The 22,360-nt window shown below is 35.6% G+C and overlaps 1 protein-coding gene across 20 annotated transcripts in view; it reads right to left on the reverse strand.

Annotated features, from left to right (window-relative positions):
• The window catches only part of MYCBP2 (MYC binding protein 2), a 266,865-nt gene that overhangs the window by 143,300 nt on the left and 101,205 nt on the right, over positions 1 to 22,360 (reverse strand). For 17 of the 20 annotated variants that reach the window (XR_009740049.1, XM_061435153.1, XM_061435149.1 and 14 more), the window contains exons 18-21: positions 20,984 to 21,091; positions 14,230 to 14,349; positions 13,052 to 13,133; positions 5,280 to 5,397 (exon numbers count right to left, since the gene is read on the reverse strand). Coding sequence is in view for 19 of the 20 variants with exons in the window: in XM_061435153.1 (XP_061291137.1) it covers positions 5,280 to 5,397; positions 13,052 to 13,133; positions 14,230 to 14,349; positions 20,984 to 21,091 (428 nt within the window). In the remaining variant the exon portion in view is untranslated. Of the gene's footprint in view, positions 1 to 5,279; positions 5,398 to 13,051; positions 13,134 to 14,209; positions 14,350 to 15,839; positions 15,936 to 20,983; positions 21,092 to 22,360 lie in introns of those variants that run through there. The other 3 variants (XM_061435154.1, XM_061435155.1, XM_061435145.1) reach the window with 3 other exon arrangements.

The raw sequence follows: 22,360 nt of genomic DNA on the forward strand, positions 1-22,360 counted from the left end.
ATTTGGACCAAACTTGGATAAAGAAGTAATTTCTATTATTCTTAGGCATTCTCCCCTTAATATTAATAAACCACAAAGAATATCTTAAAAAATAATAATAAAGTTGAAATATTTTTCCACGTAAGGAATCTCCCTGAAATACTGTACTGTCTTTAACATCTAAGTGAAACGTATAATAAACATACAATGTATTTAAAAAGTAGTAATACAAATCATTCATTTAAAAAACCACTTTGATATTTTAAGTTGACAGTCCAACAAAATGTTAGTATTGAACTCAAGAGAAAAAATTTTTAGATAAAAGATAAAAAATAATGAATACTGCAACTGTGAATACAATTAGGAAATTACATCTTTTCACACATGATCATGTGTTAGTAAGTTACTTCATTCATGTTTCAAGATAAAGAGAAGAATCATTATGCTGTCTTAAGTAACTGTTGACTCACTTTAAAAGTATGGCTGTCCATAGGTTAGGGAAGAGTAACAGGGAAGTTTCTCAATATTAAGCTGGTAGCTGTAAATGAACGTGAATGTTGGACTGGTAAATATCCATCTACCCCCCAGCTCAGAAGCTGTCTCTGACACTCTCTCTCTGTTAGCATTACCCTTTCCAACGCCCCCTGGATGGCAGACAGTGCTGCACCATAGCAGCCAGGGTTCACTACAAGTAATGAGAATGAGAAACCACAGCAAACCACCCCCCCTGCCCCCGCCAAAGACCCAGGGAGCCTGGAGCACTGCAAATGCTGTGGCTGAATTCTCTCCCAACTACGAGGTTTCTAAAGAGTCCTACCATGCCTTCAACACCACACCAAGAAAACAGAGCCACAAACTGCAAAAGCAATAGAGCTTCAATCTCTGGGTGGAATGAACAGAGGCTCATGATCAGAGAAGCAGCACATGATCAGAGAAGAAGCCAAGAAATTTCAATGTTTATGCTCAGCTTCTTTCAAAGTCTATCCTTATTTTTGACAAAACAGCAGCATAAGAAACGTGTCCATCATATTGAGATATTTATTATACTTCTGGAGGAAAAGAAATTATATTTTTCATTGACTCCTGACATAAATATCTATTCCCCTACTGTCAACCAACTAATTCGAAGAAAAGCAGTCTAAAAATATGGCAGGTGCCAGGACAGCCCCATGGGATTCAAAACATGGTTATAGATAAGCCATATTTAAACACACAGAGGTTCACACCTAGGGCTTCTGGGGCTAGGGGACAATAATGACTGTCTGATTCTAAGTATTACCATTCACATTCCTTCCAAAACAACATAAAACCAACACAGAGCAAAGAAAACCACACGTGATTCAAGCCTTCAGCAGTATTAGGAAATAGTGGATCTTACAACTTTTAAGTTACCTGAAACCAGAGGAAAAAACCAAAGTTTTCTTCACCCACCTGCCTCTACAAGCCCTGGGGGGCCAGGGCTGAGGAGGAGGTGCTGGGGCGGGTGACGGGGCGGCGGGGAGCGGGGGGTGGGGGGCGCTGAGCGGGGAGTGCAAGGCACAAAAGGCTTCAGAAGGAGAACAGAAGAGAAGAGCTGACAAAATAATTCCCCCAAGGGGAAAACCCAAACCTTGATGTGAAAATGCTACATATGGCAAGAACTTGAGGGTTCTGAGCACCAGCCACAAGAAAAAGCCTTGAAAGTATGCAGGGCCATTTCTCACCCATCAGACTGACACAAATGAAAAGGTATGACAAACAACACATTCTGCTAGCAAAGCCGTGGAGAAAGAGGCACTCTCACGGACTGCTGGTGAGAACACAAAATAGAGGGAAAACTATCTCACAAAACTACCCAGGTGTTAGCCTTCAACCCAACCCAGGTGTTAGCCTTCAACCCAACAATCTTACTTCAAAAAATTTATCTCAGAGATACACCTCTAACAATATTCATTGCTGTTGTTGCAAAATATTAGAAAGTACTTAACTGTCTAAGCATAAGAAATTGATTAAACTACTATGTGTATATACACACACACACACACACAATATACTATGCAGATGTAAAATATGAATTATGAAGATCTCTATGAACTGAGAAGGAATGACTTCTAGAAGATACAGTAAAGTGAAAAGACAATGTACAGAAGAGTATATATAAAATGCTACACTTTGAAAAATAAAAACGGAGAAATAATTACATATATATGTGTATATACATATACACACATACTATATTTTTATCTATGTCAATGCAGATACAGATAGTGTGTGTGCTTATTTATTAATCTTTAAAATAATAAACACAGGAAGGAGAAACTGGAAAACAATGATCTTCATAACCAACAAGCATGGTGTGAAGGGGAGTAGGGTGCCAGAGATGAGGGAGGGAATACACTAGAGTGAGAACACCATTTTTTCACAACTTATCTTGTGGAAACATGTTAAGTTCTACACATTCAAAAACTAAAACTACATCTAAAGATGTGTGAGGAGGGATCCTTAAACTTAAAAGCAAACTGAAATGGTGCACTGGATCACAGACCACTCTCCATGGAAGTCTCAGAGCTCCAAGTTGGGAGGACACGCTAGAGGTCAGCAATTAAACCAATGACCTCTAGAAAGGCTGGGAAGACAGTTACGAGAGGCAGAGGAGGAATCTGACTCAGCGACACTCCTTTCATCCATCTCTTTTCTGCCATACCTTGGGCATTCCTGGGGAGCCTCACTCATCGTTCAAGGCTAAGTTATCTCCATGCCTAAAGGTCACCCCCCTTCTCCCCGTCCCTGAGATCAGATCTTACTCACTCTAAGGAGATGAACCCCTGTCCCAGGATAGGGTGAGACAAAAGGGACCAGGTAAAAGGTCCTGTTTTCAGGAACAAGGGAAGGAAGGTGATCCTTGACTGTTGTCACTTTTCACAAAGAATCTACTAGCTCTACCTACTTTCATCCACATTAAATAAAGTTGAAAGAAATAGAAAAGGAAAACAAACGAACCCAACTCTATTGCAAAAGAATAACATAACCCCACTGAAAGGGTATGGGGAGAAAGAACCAAGTATCTTATGAACACAGTAACTTAAGAACACAGTACCTCATGAACACAGTATTTGACTGTATACTCTCAGTCCTGGGGTAGGACAAGGTGGGGCGGGGTAGCGGGGTGGGGTAGGAGCAAGAGTGACAAATGCTGAACTCTTTTTAGTGAGTTTGTTTTTACAGTACTGTGGGAAAAGCAAATATAAAACTATTTTAGACATATTTTAGGACTAAGTAAATGAGAAATAAATACACTGATATTGTTGGGAGCCAGGAAGAAGGGACATAAATATGAAATGGGGCAAGGTAAGAAAGAATCCTAGGGAAATGGGCCAGAGGTACCAGTGTGGACTTCTGATTTCTAGAATACACATACAGACGTATGTCTGTATGCACAGACACGAGCACTGGCGATGCAGTGAGTGCACCTAGTGCCCGGCTGCTGTCCGGTAGTGCTCCCCGCTAAAAGCAACCTCGGTTTTCAGAGCAATAGCTGATTCTAGGACTCAAACAGATAAGCCTGGAACAACTTGTTACGCCAGGAAGTAAGGTAGTACTAAAAAAAAGAATAAATAAAAGAGGCATGTTATCGGAACACGGAAGCCGGCATGAAGGATCTCCCACTGGTGAAATCTGAGCCAATCTAAACATTCGAATGATAAACTGAGTACAGTAATGAATAAAAAAGAAATATGCATGTCTATACCAATAATAAGATGACAAACAAATATTAAACGGACTTCTGCTTACACTAAAACCCAAAGGGCTGATAGGTGAATGTGAGGGGGTGCTGTGGTTGGAGAAATCATCATTTTTGCAACCACTATAGTAAAGACTGGTTCAGGCAAGAAGAATCAACAGATGCTAAATCTAGAGGGAAATTTGGAAGCAGGTATCTTAAAACGTAACAGTGTCAATTCAAAGACTGCTTATTAGTTTTAAGGGAAAAAATTCTAACTATGCAGTAGTGATATCAAACAAAATCCTGTAGGTGATCAAAACTTCCATCACCAGTGAGGGGCAGGCGGGCCTTCTGTGCCCCCAGGTGGCTGTGACGCCCTGAGAAGGACTCGACACCACTCATATGCTGTTTTGGTCTGGAATGCACCACCTGCATCTAAGCCCGAGGAAGTATTAGACAAACAAAAATGAGGAACGTCTTCCTGGGAAAAAAAAAAAAAAAGTACCACATTCTTCAAAAATGTCAATGTCATAAACAACACAGAAAAGGTGTGAAAATGGTAACAGACTAAAGGAGACTAAAGAGTCACAAGAAATAAATACAAAGCCTGATCCTAGATTGGAGACGGGAAAAAAGTGTCAAAAAGGAATTACCAGATCAACTGACAAAACACAAAACTATTTAAGAGTAAAGGATCATGATGCATACAAGTTATTCTTAAAGGACTCAAGAAAAAAAAAAGTTTTACACACACACACATACAGAGTGTGCGAGAGAGAATGAGAGCATGAGTATACAAACAGTAAAGCAAACAGATCAAAATGCTACCAACAGGTGAAGCTGATTCAAGAGTATACGGGCATTTTATACATTACTCTTATTTTTGACAATCTTTCTATAAGCTTAAAATCACTTCCAAATAATAGATTTTTAAAGTTCAGATTTACATTAAAAAAAAAAAAAAATCAAGAGTTGCAAACTGCATTCCAGAGACTTAGGTTATAGAGTTCTGAAGAGTTACCAATATCACAGATGGTATAGGTTTATTAGCACAGTATTATTAAGCTTTTCCTTGACTTCTCCTATGCCCAAACTATATAAAATTCTCAAGATTATTTTCTAGTTTTGAAAAAAGAGAAAGAGCAAAACAAACAGGCCAGACAGAAGTTGAGAGGAAGAGGAAAAAGTAAACTATAATTCTAAAAAAATCTAACAAGAAAACTGGGCCTTTAAAAAGTTCTAAAATAGAAATAATTCCACAAGAAAAAAAATGATTCTTTACAAGCTAGTTGGGAAAGAAGCTTTCAATGACAGAAATAAGCTCTACTGAATGCTTAATAGACTCTGATTTGGAATAAAACATGTCCAAATCTAACACAGCTGTTAAATTTAATAAATTCTAATGCTACACTGGAGAAGAAACTAATTTCAAAGCAAAGTTCTTTCCAGTTTTGTGTACGTTGGATATGGAGACAGGAAATATGCATGTGCAATAATAATACAAGAATTTCACCGAAACCAGAAAGAATAGCTAATGTAGACAAATTGCAAGGCAATGGTACAATGCAACATTATCAATGCTTAAAAAGTTCCTTACAGAAAAGCTTCCGAATGTGAAGACCTGTCCATCCATTAAAAGCGCTGCCGTGTGGTTACTGCCTGCGGTAACTTGTGTGCTAGGGCCTGGCAATGCTTGAACAAGAGTGGGACATCCCCTAGGTTAAAAAAAAAAAAAAAATTTAGTCAATTTCTCTCAAGACCCAACTGAAATAAAGATCAATAAACAATGCAATAAAAAAATAGAAGAGATAAAAGGCACTAATAAGAATATTCATCAAACACTTACTTCGGTACTATATTACGCCTATCTCCAGTCTTCATATTAGGTATACAAAGATGAGAAAGACATAATCACTGACATGATGGAGATTCATAAAAAGATTTCCTGAATTTACTACTACTCTATGGACAAAGAATTATTATTTTTTCTGAAAGAGTATACCTACGTTTGTTTTAAAAGAAAAAAAAAATGTTAACTTATAAAGTGAATGGTAAGTCAGACAGCTCTACAAATATTTGTTAAATAAAACAAAAATCATGCATTGATTTACCCGGAATACAATCCAAGGACCACACAAAACAGTTTTATGTCTTCCTTTTTACCCTTTTCCCACTGAATTGTCAATTAACTTGTCATCTTCTTTTCTATCTTTTTCCACTGCACTTTAATTTTAGATTTTAGCATACAGAGTATCTCATGAGTCAGAACACCATATCATGAGAGGCACCACAGCAGTGGCTGCAGGCTCAGACCCTAAAGCAGACTGCCTGGGTGTGAGTCCCGGCTCCACCACGCAGCAGCAACATACCATGACTCTCAACAAGTTACTCATCCTTCTTGTATTTCAGTTTTCTCTTCTTTTACATGGAGATAAAACTAAACTGTGTTTACCCCATAGGGTTCCTATGTACAAAAAAGAAGCTCATATATGCCAAGTGCTTGGCTCAGTGATTGGTACACAGTTAGTAATTAATAAACGGTAACTATTATGACAGATGGCATCCTTGGGTTTGTCATATCTGTTCTTATAATCACCCTTATATCACCTTATTTATCCTTTATTAACCACTTTCAATAATCATTATGTATAAGAATAATCATCACTGTAGAAAAAGTCCACACATAATAGGAGAGCTCTGTTTTTGAGATGCTGTAACACTTTAAAATTTTTAAAATTACATGTATTTTTAAATGGTTATTCAGGCTGCAATGAAAAATGAATTGGGAAGAGGCAAGACTAGCAGCTGGAAACCTAGTTAAAATGTTGCAATAATCTGGATGAGTTATAGTGAAGACCTGAGCTAGGAACAGTGTGAACTGAAAGGAATGTTTCGACAGCTCTGTAAGGAACAGAACTGACTAGACTCTGGAAATGGCTGATGGAGGTGGGGGTGGGTGGTGCAAAGAAGATTTTCTGCTTAAGTAACAGGTAGATGGTAGCAACATTCACTTAAGACAGAGAATAAGATCTAGGAAGACAAGGAGAGAAAAGAGATAGTTTTCACTGCAAGTTTCTTCTATAATTTAGGTAGGAACAAAGGAAGAAGAGCTCACAGAAATCTAGGACATAACAAAGAATGAACTCTGGGAAAATGTGCTGTGGAGAGAGTCATTTCAAGAAAAGAGAAATACTGTACACGCTGAATGCCTCAGAGCCAGAGACAAATGACCACTCAATTTTGCAAGAAGGAAGTCTTTGGTAGAGGTAGGTGAGACACTATGCAGCAAAGGAGGCACCCACAGAGGGGTCAGAGAATACACAAAATCCCTTCAAAATCTCAGCAGGAATGGGAACCAACAGCTAGAGGGAAAAAGAGCTGAAGGGGAAGCTCTGTCCTTTTTAAGAACTTGCATAAGTTGAAAGAGAGAGTAAAGACAGGGCATACGGTTCAGAGAGGAGACAAGAAACAGAATCAGATCCCCAAGGAAAAGGCAGAAAGGCCTCAGGGTGGGGACACGAGCAGGCCCCCTTTTAGTGTAATGTGAAGAAGGAGCGAAGAGGAAGTATGGACGCAGGCAGGTTTGTAGAGTCGCTGGGCTGAAGAACTCCCCATCTAATGTTTTCATTTTTGCTGTGACAGGAATAGAGGTCAAGGGCTAAGAGCAAGAAGAAATGAGTGAGAAGATTTGAAGATTATGCAAAGGGTATCATGGTGAATGGAAGAAAGAGAAACCTAGACCAGAAGTTTTTAACCCAGATCCAACTGACTTACAGGAATTCTAAGAGTAAGCTTCAAGAGATTTGTGAAACTTTTAATTTTATAAGCCAACTTTTAAGTGTATATCCTTATGTCTGTTTTTCTGAAGAGACAGCCCATATCCTTCATCACATTCTCGAAAGGGCTTAAATCAAATAGCTCAAAACTAGAAAACAGGGGGATCACTGCCTACTGCAGAAGGACTGACTGAATCTATAAATCATAACAATCTGTTTAAGTACAGTGATTTCCTTTTCTTCCAGAAGTCCAAGCTAGACACAGAAAATATAAGTAGACTGATTCATGCTTGAAATTTTGTCACACCTTAGCATCAAGATCACGAGGGTGAGAAAACTGAGGATACTGGTAAGGGTAAGGGTGAAGAAGATAAGTGACAATCTCAGACTTCGGCTGTTAAGTGATACTAGAGACTAAAAAAAAAGTAGAGGGCTGCAGAGAATGAGTACTGATACAATCAAACACCAAGTAAAGCAATGCTAAGTAACAGAAGAAAAATTTGTCATCAGATTATGTGTTGTTTAAAATGAAATATTCAGAGTTAAAGCTATCCATTGTGGGTCCTGGGAATGACCTCCATGAATACGGAAGTAAGGTTCACTAGATCTAACTAAGGTGTCAAGGTGACTGTATTGTACAGGACCATTCAGGAGCATGGTAGGACTCAGACTGGGAAAACACTGTGAAAACTACATTTTCAAAGAATGGCAGGCGGGGACTAACAGCAAGATGTGTAGTAACAAAAGCGGAGGAAAGCAGAATGGCTCTGCCTCCAAGGAGTAGTCGTTTCTACCTGAGGACACAATAGAATGGCTAGACTGAGTTGTTCTCAAATCTGAGGTACCAGGAGCTTTCACAATAATCAATTACCATGCCAAAGGACTGTGTGGTGAACTATAGGGCTTCCCTGGTGGCTGTCAGTAAAGAATCTGCCCTTAATGCAGGAGACCACCTACAGTGCAGGAGACTTGGGTTCTATCCCTGGGTTGGGAAGATCCTCTGGAGAAGGAAATGGCAACCCACTGTGGAATTCCTGCCTGGGAAATCTCACGGACAGAGGAGGCTGGCAGGCAACAGTGCACAAGGCTGCTGGAGTCGGACATGACTGAGCAACTAAACCACCACCAAAGCCCTCACAGAAATGTCCGGTTTGATTCAAACAAAGAATTATTGGGAAAGTTCCTGTAACTGTTGATCTATTTGCAGTTTATGTGGCATTTTCATATAAAATATATCACTGATTATCAAAATAATTCTATGTATACATCTGATGTGCTTTAAAAAGGATTTTCCCAAAGTTGGTGGCATTTCTTCTAATAAACTCTTTCATGATACTAGAGTCCATTTATTAAATTATTTGGTAAACAGAGGAAGAACTGGAAACAAAAATTACGTCTGTTATGTGTATGCATACCAGGCATTTTGCAGACACTATATTAATTCTTTAACAATCCTATGGGATTATTTAAACTAAGGCTTAGTAAATTACAGTTACCTAGTTGGTAAGAGATGAAACAAAGACCTAAACCTCGTCTAAATGGTTCCAGACACCATGATGTGCAGCATACTAACACAGAAGGAGGATTTATTAAAGCAAGGAAAAGATGAAACTCAAAAACATTAGAAGTATCAAGATTCTACTGGAAAAAAAAAAGAATAAAGGCATCTAAACTATACAGTCTCTTTCCCAACATCCAGGTTTAAGTTTACAGAAAATTGTAAAAGAATTTGTAATTCAGAGATTTAGAAGTATACTGAAGATTATAAAAAAAAACAAAAAAGAGGGCTGAGTCATGAGTGAATGCATAAAAATCCTCAGAAGCTTTTCGACAATCCCTTTTAAAACCAGCAACAGTAACAGCCAACATTTATTGAGCATTTACTATGAGCTAGGCGCTTGTGCTAAGAAAACACCACGTATTATCTCCCTGTATTCTCACAACAACCTTCTGAGAGAAATATCTATTCCCATTTAAGAGGAAGAAACTGAGCCACAAAACAGTTAACTAATTTGGCCAAGGTCACACTGGCACCAAGTGACAAAACCAGGCTCGGTGATTCTGGCAGGATAACACATGAAATAAAGAGAACACCAATAACGTGTTTCTACCTTCAGCACATGCACACTACAATATTTATCTTACATTCATCACACATTACTAATGTGTGCTATACAATAAATTTCAGTTAAAAACACTTGATTACAAGAAACTTTAAAAAAAAACACCTTCCAACTCTCTTTCAACAAAATATTTATAAATGTTTTGCTTTGTGTAAGTTAGTTAATAGGTATACTATTGAGGCGTTGTTCCCTCCATACACATGGCCAACTCCTTTTGGAATCTGTAACAGTTCCTGACTCCTGCCTTCCAAACCCCACACAGATCCAGACAAACAGAGTAACTAGAACGTTTACAGCACATATGGTTTTGACTGCTTTTCGTTTAATCCACCAGGTACAACTTTTAGGCCATATTTCATTGCATGCCCCAGCTTGACACTCCCCACAGCGCATGGAATCAGCCTTCCAGTGACAACTCAATCAACAGAACCAGGAGTGAAAATTTACATGTTGGGAAAGAACAACTTTGGGCAGTTAAGACAAATCCCACCAGAGTTTAATCTCCTTAAAAAACCCTAATTATTTAAACTTCAACATTAAAAGCTATCCTAGTTCATGAAGATATAGTCAAACTATTAAAAATACTTAGCATATTGCTAAGATACTGTCGCCTGAGCAAGTCACTGCAAGGCAAGGTATGGTGCTCGGTGGGTGATAATCAGGACCAGAAGGCAATGTTTTTAGGTACCCTCTTCATTTGAAAAGCTGACGTGAGGTCCTTCCCTTTCATAAACAATTAAACCTCAAGGAGGGGTGGCAGAGTCTTGCACTTATTCTGTTCATTCTTCACACAGCACAGTCACCTGAGGGTTGCAATTTAATCATAGATATGATTTTCACTACTTCCCTCCCACTCAGTCAGGACCAGGAAACACAGCTATCTGTTAACTCTTTTCTGTGGAATGACATCCAAGTACAAAGTCTGATTTGTGAAGACGTGTCCCCTTGCTGCACACATGACTGATTGCTCTCTCATGTCTAACTGTAAAGCACCTTTCCCAGGTTATGTCATGACTCACAAAATAACTGCCAGCTAAGTAACAGTGCAAAAATGATGATGATGATGGTAATAATAATAAATCTTCTTCTGGGTCATGAATCTTCTGTGAGAAACAGAACAAAAAGCTTCCAAATTCTTCTCCCAACATATTACAAGCCCTGTCTCAGTCTCCGCAAGACTGATGGTCATTAACCTGTGAAACAAAATATCTGCTGCCTTCTAAAGCCTGTTAACATAACTGCTCAACCCTGCAAAACCACTGATACTCTGTGATATCCAATGCCCAATATATAAATGCCATATCCAGTGACATTTGGTAAAGTAATTCTGTTAAAAACTTTTTGCTCTTTCCAAGCACAATACTTGTCACTAAGATTGTGCTGGTTTTATAAATGTCTTAACAAGTATCAAATGTATGCTTCACTTGTGTTTTTAGTGAGAAGCTGAACTCAATGATACCTCAATCATCTCTTTGCATTACTAACAGCATTCATCAAAGCAACTAAGGACATTCCTTTCATCCTCATTTTGTGTGCGCTGCACTGCACATAGGTCTGACCGTGCCCTCTAGGATGGACAGTGTTTCCTTAATCCCGGAGGCACACTAGAGCATCGAGAGCTTTTAAGGAAAAAGTGATGCTAGCATTCTATCCAACCCTTGTGGCCACCATCTCCCACTCCGAATGCCCACCTCTCCACAAATGCCTCTTAAAAATTCTAGACTTAGAATCCAGGTGTAGTATTTTTAAAGTCCCCCAAGCAACTCCACTGTGCAGCCAGGATTAAGGATCACTGGTCTTTACTATGTAAATGGTATCATCCCTGCCACAGTAATGCAGTCATTTCAGAATAAAGTAAAAATTCTGGATTTTATTTAATGACTGGAGTGACTCAGTGTATGTGAGTGAGAAATCATGCAGTTCCAATTGATTCTGGCAGGTACCTTATGAATACATGGAAGAATTAGGCAAGAGCAGAGAGACAAAAAGAAAGGAGGTTCTGTGGCAGACTGGATTGGTGAGTCATGTCTAGCCTGAAACAGCCCTGTATCTCCCAGACTTACAAATAAACCTGGTATCAGTGATGGGCAGCCACACATGGGGGCCATTCAGATCCTGAAGACCACCTGCTGCAGGGGGACAAGTGACTGACAGGCGATGTTTCCTTGGGTCCATGAGGCCATTCTTCCCCTGGGAAGCTACCAGCTTGTGACTGAGCTGTGAAGGATGAAAGCTGGCCTGTCCTGCCCAATGTCGAACTCTTCCAAAAGTCACCTTGGCTTGAGGACACCCCACTGGCCTGGCTAAAACTCAGTCATAACCTAACTCTTCCTGTCCCATTCTTCTTCCCTCTTTCCTTTCACAGGGGTCAGACCTACCTCAGGCTGATTCCTGTTCTCTTCCCTTTCACAGCAGTTTGCTATCAATAAACCCTCTGTACATCTAATCCTGCTTTAGCATCTTCTTGGAAGACGTGAGCTAATAAAGATGAATTTTCTATACTTCTAACCCAAAGCACTCTCATTGGATTAAGCAGATATGGACTCAGCTGCTGTGATGAAAGTCAAGAAACCAGGACTTAAACAAATAGAACTTCTCTCTCAGGTAAGCACCCAAGTATAAGGAGCTGTTGTAGACATTCCATGGTGTCAGGGACCCAGACTGTTTCTATCTTGTGGCTCTGCCATTCTCAATACACAGTTTCTAACTTAGGACTGCTGTGATGACTTCTCCAACTCCCATTACCAGGCATGGACTCCAGGCAGCAAGCAGGGAGGGGAGACAGAGAAATGGAAAAGTATCCCCCCCTCCCTTTAACAGTGACCCAGAACGGCACACAGCACTGTAGTTCACATGGCCATACCTTGCTGCAATGGAGGCGGGAAAATGAAGCCTTTAGTTTCATGGTTATGTCATCAACTCAAACCTTATTACCAAATGAGGTAGGGAAGAATGAATAATAAAATATGTCCAATAGTCTCTACCACAATTAGTTCTTCACTATTCTAGATAACTCAAAACAGTTTCTCTGAGTGACCATTTTGTTTGAAAATTATTCAAAAACTTTGATGACATCATGTTAATATTAGACTAAAATTTAAAAATAGATAACATCAAGGAATATGAATATATCCTTTGCTGATTTATTACAATGCAATTTGGGAATAGTCACTGTCTTTTCTACTGCCATGAACAGCCTTTAAGAAGATATTAAATCTGAAGAATATAGTGTGATTTCCTGATAATCATAATCGCTCTTACATTTTAAATGTATAAAATGTAAATCAACTTTTCTCCTAAAACATAAAATCATTTGTCCGCACAAAATCAAGAACCACCAATAATTTACAGGCCACGCTTTCCAAAACAGTGGTATAAATACTATATCAAGTGTAGAAATAAATATTTACAAAGAAAAAAGGAAAGAAAGGAAGGAAAAAAAAACACTTTCACACAAGATGTTAAAGTACCTGGAATTGACATCTCCATGTCCGAGCTGCCCATGTTGCCCGTACCCAAATGTGTAGACGTCGCCATTTTCCATTAAAACCACTGAAATCAAATTTCAGAGCTTTATTTTTTCATTATACGCATTTTATATTTCTATCACAAGTATACTGAAAGCAGTTCAAGTTTCACTATTTTTAAAATTTTAAAAATTTGTAGAGCCATTAAGAATAGGCAATAGAAGCAAAGACATTTATATTTAATGAGAAACAATATAATTTTAGTTCTGTAAAATATTTTTGTTGTTATAAAAATACATAATGTTTTTAAAACATACACTTTAAACTTATAAATGCCATTTAATAACACTAACATTTAATAAAACAGTGGTCTGAGTCAACTGTTAAGTCTTTTTATAATGAGTAACTACATACAAAATACTCTCTCCTATCTAGGATAATTACATATATGTAGAGGGTCTGAGCTCTGCACAATTATGTACAACATCAGTATGTCTGTCAGAACTTTAATATCTTTCAATGTCAATCTGTCAATATCTTACCAAATAAGGAAATATATTGAACAACAAAGAAAGAATTTTTTATTTTTATAAAGGTTGAATAGTACAACTTAAGCTATATAACCCAAATACTAATGATTTAGTAGGAACTGAAATACTTTCTACATTTAAAAAAAGTTTTCTAATTTAAAAATTGATATTTTCTTATAAATATTGCATAATAAAGCTGAAGTAAGATGTATGGTTTTTGCAAATGCTTTAACAACAGATAAAATTTTACATTTATAAAATTAATACACTGTACTGGTACAAAATAGTTTTAAAATTATGTTTTAAAAAGCTCTCAATAAAGTAATTTATGGATGCACATTTCCCACTGAACAGTAACAAAGCTTATGTACAGCTTATAAAAAAATTAGAAAATTATAGTTTAAAATTATCTTCAGGAATTTCATGACTGAATTATAAAATCAGTCCATCAGAAGACAAATAAGAAGTCAGATCTCTAGACAATCATTCCACAGATTTAAAAAGGATTGTCTAATAAATATGCTTTCATAAATCTGAGAGACGCTATAGCTTTGACACACGGTTAACAGGCTACATTTGTCTAAACTAAACAAACAGGCTATTCAACACAATTGTAAAAATGCAGTTATACCCTAAAGTTCCAGCTGCTACCTGAGTGGTGAAATCCACAGCTGACTTGTACTGCCCGGAGCTCACAGTCAAATCGCACGGAGCCTGGAGGGTATGTTGTGATTTTGCTTGCATCCTTTTCTCCTCGTTCTCCACTTCCATCTGCAAGTGTTATAATTTGTAATTAAGCCATGACTCATCTTCAAAATAAAATTTTAAATCAGTTTACTATGGAAAAACAGGAGAAAATGTTAAAAGGAACAAGCGAGAAGGATCTGTAGCTGTTAGAAGTGATAGATCAAGAATCTACCTGCAAAGAAGCCAATTTTGAAAATATAACCTATATATTTCTGTTGGCAAAATACTACTAAATCAGTAAAAACACAGATAAGGCCTGGTTACAGATAAAGCCTTTTAATCTAATCAGTTATGTGATGTAAATGGGTCATTGAGTTATAGAAATAACAAAATTCTACATGTAAAAGTTTATATGGGAAATTTTAGTTTGTATAAAAAATAACTGCATGCAAAGTCATTTAACAACTGTTTTAAATTTAGTGATACTGTTAGTGCTAGTCATTAAAAAAAAAAAAAAATTCTAGCTGACTTGCAAATCACTTAGATTTCCCAAACACATCTTAGGAAGACTACTCTGTCCACCAGTATTGCTAAACTCAGTTGAACCTTAAAAAATTTATAAAGATCAAATAGTTTCATCCAATTATTGTAGTTAAATGGTTTCCTGTCAATCATTTTATCTGTCCCACCTTGACCCTCAGCCAGTCTGCTTTGTGGATTTCTTCTGGCCCCCAACCCCAACTCTCAACCAGACCCTCTGCTTTTATTCCTTCTTTCTTCCCTTCTTCTTAAATTCCCTACCATAAACTTGCTTTAAGACCCTCCCTCCCCCCTGGTTTCTACATTAACTTTAAATATTTTAGCATTTTAACTATAAAATTTAAAAACACATTCCAGAACATAACAACTTTCTCTGGAATGTGTAAATAAGAAAAGTAACTGAACTTTCCTAGCCTAATACTACAGATGAACTAATATGACTTCTATATCATCAAGATTCAAATTCCTTACACATGGAATAAATGTAAATCTGAAAAGAATTTCAGGTCAGCTAGCCTAAGTTAATTGCTTTGTGATACAGTAAATCTAAGTAAGTGTCTATAATATGCAGATACACGTGTGGATCTACAGACACACATTTTAAGATAATTCTGTATTTTCACTGCCCATTTTAGAATACTAAACAGAATAATATCATTTCATGTTCATGTACACTTTCCTTACTCTAATATTTCTAATCTTAGTAATATCCAAGGTAAGACAAAACTGGCCTAAATTACGAGTTCCATTTCTATAACTAAATGACTTTAGCATTTTAAAAAGCTTTAAACTCTTTACAACACTAGGACAGTAAAACCTCACTAATTCGGAATAACACATGGCATATATGACTTACTGGAAAGGTCTTAATTACAGAACATTTAAATAAAAATTGTTTTATTACCTTCAAGCAGAACAGATTATAGATTAAACTAAATGCTACAATAAATAAAATGTGGTTACCTACATTATAATTCAAAATAGGCCTATATTACATAAAAATGTACCATAAACATGAAAGTCCTTTAACATACAAGAATTAATTGCTGGACCCAGAGGCTGAAGGCACGCTGAAGGAATCCTTCATTTCTTGAGCCCTTGGTTTGAAAAGCTAGTGATTTTAGACAGGTTTCCCCTTAAAAGTATGGCCCTGAAAATTCAGAGGAAGAAGTTATTTTGAATTTTTACTCAAAAAAAAATCACAAATACTGCATCTGAAGTATCATAAATTCTGAATTAGTGAGAGGTTTTACTATAAAAGGATAAAGAATAATGATTCCTCTTTTGCTAAATAATCTAATATAGGTTTGCCAATTAAATCTGCAAGAATGTGTACTTGTGTATGGGATTAAAAAAAAAAATCACATTTAGTTTCACTCTATCCAAAATGCAATATACTTTTAGTTCAAAGACTCTTCATCCTGGAAAGATAGTGGAATAGTAAAGTATAAACAAGGGCCTACCCAAAAAGTAATAAGCATCTTCCAAAGACTATTTATATAAGATGACAGATACATAAAAACTTTACAGCTTTATCTCAACTGGTAAAAAATATTTCATTATTAAAACCAACTCTGATTTATCATAGAAGACAAACTGTGTTCATTTAATTGTGCCAGACCTAACTATATTCAATGCTACACTTTAATTTCAGTTTCTATAAATTTATTGATGCCTAGTTAAAGCTTTCACCTTTGAATTTGGCATTTTGCCCTCTCTCTTGAATATAGAGATTAAATATAGATACAAACCCCACAATAGAGACACAGCATCAGGGAAAGAGGGAAAAAACGCCTAGTAATTTACTGATTAAAATCACAGTGATTAAATGAGTAGTAATGACTCTCATTTAGAAATAAAAAAATAATACTAGAAATATTTTGTTCATCTAAACAAAACTTTTATCTATAAAAATGATTTGTCAATTATTATAGATGGTGAAATAAGAAAAAAATAGGGATGAAATTCTTGATCACTAGCAGCAGCAGTGACTGAGGTTTTAATATTTGTATCTGGAATTTTATGTCAGTTAAAAAAATAAGTACAATTCTAATAATTTAGAAATTTACAAAAGTTTATCAAAGCAAAAAGATACCTAACCAGTCAAGAGTATAGTGCAAATTCAAAAATTAGGAAGTGAAATTTAGCAAGATTAATCCTGCTCAAATTCATTATTCAGAAAAGTATTAATGAAGAGAAATAAAATAAACCTCAGATTTTTAGGAAAGTTAGGCCTAAATATTCTTATAATTGCCCATTTAAGCACATCTATCTTTTCCCTAATGTGAATATGCTCATACATATATCATGTGATATTAAAACTCTGATAGCTGTAAAGTTTTGTCTCTAAAATATGATATGTATATATACATTATATACGCTTATTTGTGTACACACACAGAGGAAAGAAGATTCAGTATCTAAAAGACTCTACCCTTAATTTTAATTTAAATCTATACTTTTTGGCTAATCTTATAAGCATGCATATTGCTGAATGTATCACAGAAACAGTGAGTACTTGGAACAAAATCACTAAAATAAAACAGCAAAGCAGTAGTAATATCAATTTGCCAAGTATCTCTGCCTAAACACTGAAAATTTAAATAGCACAGTAGATAAGTGTTTTTGGGCGCTGGAACCTAAGAGACTTGGATTGGATTCCTGGCTCTATATATTCATTTGCCAGTTTTATGAAAACTGAATGCTGGATCTTCTCTCTCTTTTAAAAAATTTTTCTTTTTAAATTTTGATATTGGATCTTTTTAAGTTTTAGTTTTCCCATCTATAACAACATGGCACATTACATCACAAGGTTCTTGTGAGAAATAAGTACAATAATGTATGAAAAGTGCTCAGTCAATATTCACTACTGTTGCTCCCCCTAATCAATTTAGTAATCTGATGATATAGATATCGTTATTCCATTTTGCAGTTGGGAAAACCAAGGCTTTAGAGTGGTTAAGTAGCCAGCCCAAAATAATAAATAGTAGAGCAGCTTTAGAAATTGATCAAAAATAAGGGTCACATATTTTACCACCATCAAATGGCTGACATCTTAAATCTTCTGATAAAATAAACTAATCACACATTTAACAAACCTCAAATTTTGTACCTTTAAGATAATTCTAAAAGAGAAAGCAAAGAATTCAATTGGAAAAATTTAAGCTACTATTCGTGAAGAATTTTTATTTGCAAAGAATATATATATATATACATATACATACACACATATATATCAATTTAATTTTCATATCAACATATTCAGTTTGGAATTATTATTCCTATTTTTGAGATAAGGAAACTGCAACCAAAGAGGTTAAGAAATTTATGAATGGCCACACAGTTGTAGTAAATGAAAAACAGGATTAAAACTGAGGCCTAATTCCAAAGGCCATACTTCCATTACACCATACCACTTCTCTACAGAAAATAGGTGTAAAACACAGAGATGATTTTGTGAGTGCCTTCAGATTTTCATGTCAGTCACTTCTAGACTATCTCTAGAACAATTCGAATGTTCCTAACGAAGAGTAGTACACTAAAATTTTTTTTTCTATTTAAGGCACTGAATAGCTGAAACAAATGTTAATTCAGCTAACTGTTTATAATCTATAGTTACATTCTTTAAATACTATATGTTATATGGATTATATGTTCTATGTATTGATTCAGTCTTACACACTACTGGCCTCTGGTCAAAATTTGCCTGAAAATTTGACAGATCCTGGGACCTTCTCTGAATTCTCTCCTATCAGCCAGAAGCTCTCCAACTTTCCATCTTAGAACTCACTCCTGTTTACAATAAATCCATAGTTCTTACCCTCCACACACCCCCACAAGAAAGTCACAGTCTATAGGATTTAAATCATTATTATCCTACAATCTGTACCACCAACATAATTAAAATGTAAGGTAGAACACAGCAATTAATACAGTGACTTTCTCAGTGGAAGATAAATAGAGTAAGACCCAAGAGGAAAAACAAATTTACACAGGAAAAGAAATTTATTAAAAGATTATAACTATATGCAGCAAGAGTAAAAGCAGTGCCTGGCAAGGGGGTTAAATGATAGGGACAGAAAATGCAAAGGGAGCAACAAAAAGCAAACCTGTGGGTTTACAGTGAGTGGTAAGTTAATACCTTCCACATAAAATGGAACACCATTTGATAAAATATTACTCACACTTTAAAGTCGTTTGGTGGTAAAGAAATGAAACTATTTCACTCTATAAAACCATACAATCTGATGATTAAAAAAAAAAAAAATGGCCCTACACTGTAATACTACAAAATCAGTCCTTCCAAAGAGGTTGCTACAGTCTCATAAAAATAACCCCATTAAGTTGAAAAGTTTCTATAGCTAATCAGTGCAACATCATAAAAAGTCTGTTTTAAATCTCTAACCTTGGTCTTCTTTAGCATTTATTTTAAATTCTGGAAAAAAAAAAACAAAACACAAAGATGACTGTCTATAACATACTAACATGGAGCTGAAAAAGTTTTAAACTGCTTATTGAAATGTAAATAGTGAACCTCAGGTAAAGTATTGGAGAACTCTACTTTCATATAATTGGTGAGAAAAAGACCTGATAAAAGCTTCTCTAATACTGATGCTAAGTCACTTCAGTCGTGTCCGACTCTGTGCAACCCCGTAGACGGCAGCCCACCAGGCTCCCCCATCCCTGGGATTCTCCAGGCAAGAACACTGGAGTGGGTTGCCATTTCCTTCTCCAATGCATGAAAGTGAAAAGTAAAAGTGAAGTTGCTCAGTCATATCTGACTCTTAGCAACCCCAAGGACTGCAGCCTACCAGGCTCCTCTGTCCAGGGGATTTTCCAGGCAAGAGTACTGGAGTGGGTTGCCATTGCCTTCTCCGTCTCTAATACTGGCATAGTGGAAAATATGAGATCAGAAATTCTGGCAGTAACTAAAATAATTTGCATAGCATACCCCAAATAGTATTGCTTAGATTTAAATATTAATGGCACTGTTAAGAGCATCCAGTAAATAAAAGAATCACAAATTTTACTATGGTTAATCACATTAGATTTAAACTAATCTCAATTTTTTTTCCTGCAGAATATAATTTGAATAGTTCTTTATTTGTGGTTTAACTAAAAACAGGGGTTTGTTTTGTTTTGTGTTTTTGCCTTGAGTGACAAACTGACAGACTGAAACAGGCAAATAAAAATAAAATGGATTACAATATATTGCATGTGAAAGTTTAAAAATAAAATTCATCTGCAACAGTTCAGTAGCCCTCCCCCCAAAAAGAGAAAAATATTACTTAGATTAACTTGCACAGAATATGTGTTTTTAAAATCTGCTCTACTTTGCAGGGTTCATTTCAGGCATTTAAGAAAATACTAAATCTAAGTTGTACTACTCCAAGAGTGGCTGGTTCACATGCCAGGATTCAAGGCAGAATTTATACATAAATTTGTAAGTTCCCTGCATTAAATTCTTTCCTGATCTTAGTTGACCCATAATTTCTTGTTTAAACAAATCTTGCTTTAGGAATACTTTTAATTAATCTAGAACTCAAATCTCAAACAATTATACGGCAAGATATTGCCAGTCACTCAAGATTTGTTGAGACCTATGAGTTTCTGAGGACTAGAGTAGGTCTACTCTTTACTGACATCTATCACTTTTAAACCTCAAATATCAAATAAATCATGTGTATTATATATATAAACTTTTATATTAAAACAAATGAAGCATCATAGAGGTTAACTCATTATCACTTTATACACTGAATTTAGCAATTCTGTTAATTCTGAAGCACATGAACAGCATTAAAAAAAGAAAAAAGGATTGCAAAATGCCAGGTGACAGTCATCTAACAGTAGATAATAAAGTATATAAAACAGAGAGCCGTAATTATTTTTTCCACCTTTCCTTAACCTTAGGAAATTTGAAAAGAAATGGAAAAGAAAAAGATACATTGTAAAATGTCTTCTTTTTATTAAAGTTAGCAAAAAAAATACAGTGAAATAAGATTGACAGTCATTGACAAATAGTACACTTTCAGCATGTTCTTTCTCCTCAGGCTATATAACAATGAGAGAAGCAAAGTAGAAGAATTAGGTTTGTGCATTTTCCCAGAGGCAATACTCAAATAAGTGGAAGAAGTTGGGAAAGCATCCCGCCTAGTTGAGAAGGAAGACCAAATACCTTTGTGCTTGTCCCGCTTATGCTTTAGCTGTGCTGGATGGGATCTGAGTCTGGCTAGAGCCTGTTCTCGGTGGTTCATAAAAATAGGACCAGCAAATACAAGGGGGCCTGAGGAGAAACATTTTGTATGTGCATAGAGAAGCTCACAAAATAAAAACACTACAATGAACAAAAGTAATTCAAACCAAAAAGCATGGAAATTAAAGTTTGGGACATCATTCTTTTCTCCCAAGTCCCCTCCATTAACTTCCCGCTCCCAACCATAACCTATTCACCATTCCACACACAAGTTTTAGTATCTTAAATACAGTTAATAAAGTACAAATTTTAATCTTTTATACTTATAATATTACTAGGTAGTTACTAATAGTCTCAAATAGATAATCAGAAATTTCAAACAGAATAAATCAAATTTTCCTACAAATCTTTTAACATCACATATATTCACGCTTAGTAAACCATATATTCATTAAAAATAAATATATTTCCTTTTAAAATACCAAAAACCAACTCAGTCTTAAATTAATGATTAAAGTTTAACAAGGTCTTCAAGATCTAATATGCATGCTAATCTTGATATAAAACCAAGAGATTACTAACTACATTTTGTCAAAGAAAACAGGTTGTCAAAAACAAAACAAAAAATTCTTATGATCTGAGATACACATATTTATATACATACACATTTATATCACATATATACACATATAAATGTGTATGTATATATACACACACATTTATATCACATATATATCATATATATATTTATATCACATATCACACACATGCATACGTGTGTGTGTATATATATATGTAAAATCATTGCTTTATAAAAATAGTATTTTGTAAGCTGTATTTTATTTTCTAAAAAGATAAATCCAACTTTATGTATGATTTCTGTAACCACATACACAAAATCAGACACAAGGATAAGCTCAATTTCACACTGATGATAAAGAAGGGAATCTAAACCCAGTTACATTTTTGAAACATTAACCATTCTCTCATAAAATGATTTCTTTCTGAAGCCCCTCTATGTACATAACACTATACACTGACAAAGATTACAGTCATTTCTACTTATGTAAGAAAAAATTTATAGCCAAATTAATTTCAGTAAAATTCAAAAACTGTTTTCCCCATTACTGTTTAGCTTGAAAATAAAATTTTATACCTTAAAGTTTTAGTTCTTTTATTATAGAACAGAACTACAGTTTCCTTGAGCTTTAGCAATATCAAAAATGCTTACAAATTTCAAAATAGTAAATTTGACAGTTAAGGAGTTACCGATATTTGAAAAGGAAATTGACAGTATATACACACTGAACATTTTAAATTAAATTTCTTTGTTATTCTCTATAAATCTTTAGCTATAAC

This window comes from Bos javanicus, chromosome 12 (genome assembly GCF_032452875.1).
Source record: "Bos javanicus breed banteng chromosome 12, ARS-OSU_banteng_1.0, whole genome shotgun sequence".
Lineage (NCBI taxonomy): Eukaryota > Metazoa > Chordata > Mammalia > Artiodactyla > Bovidae > Bos > Bos javanicus.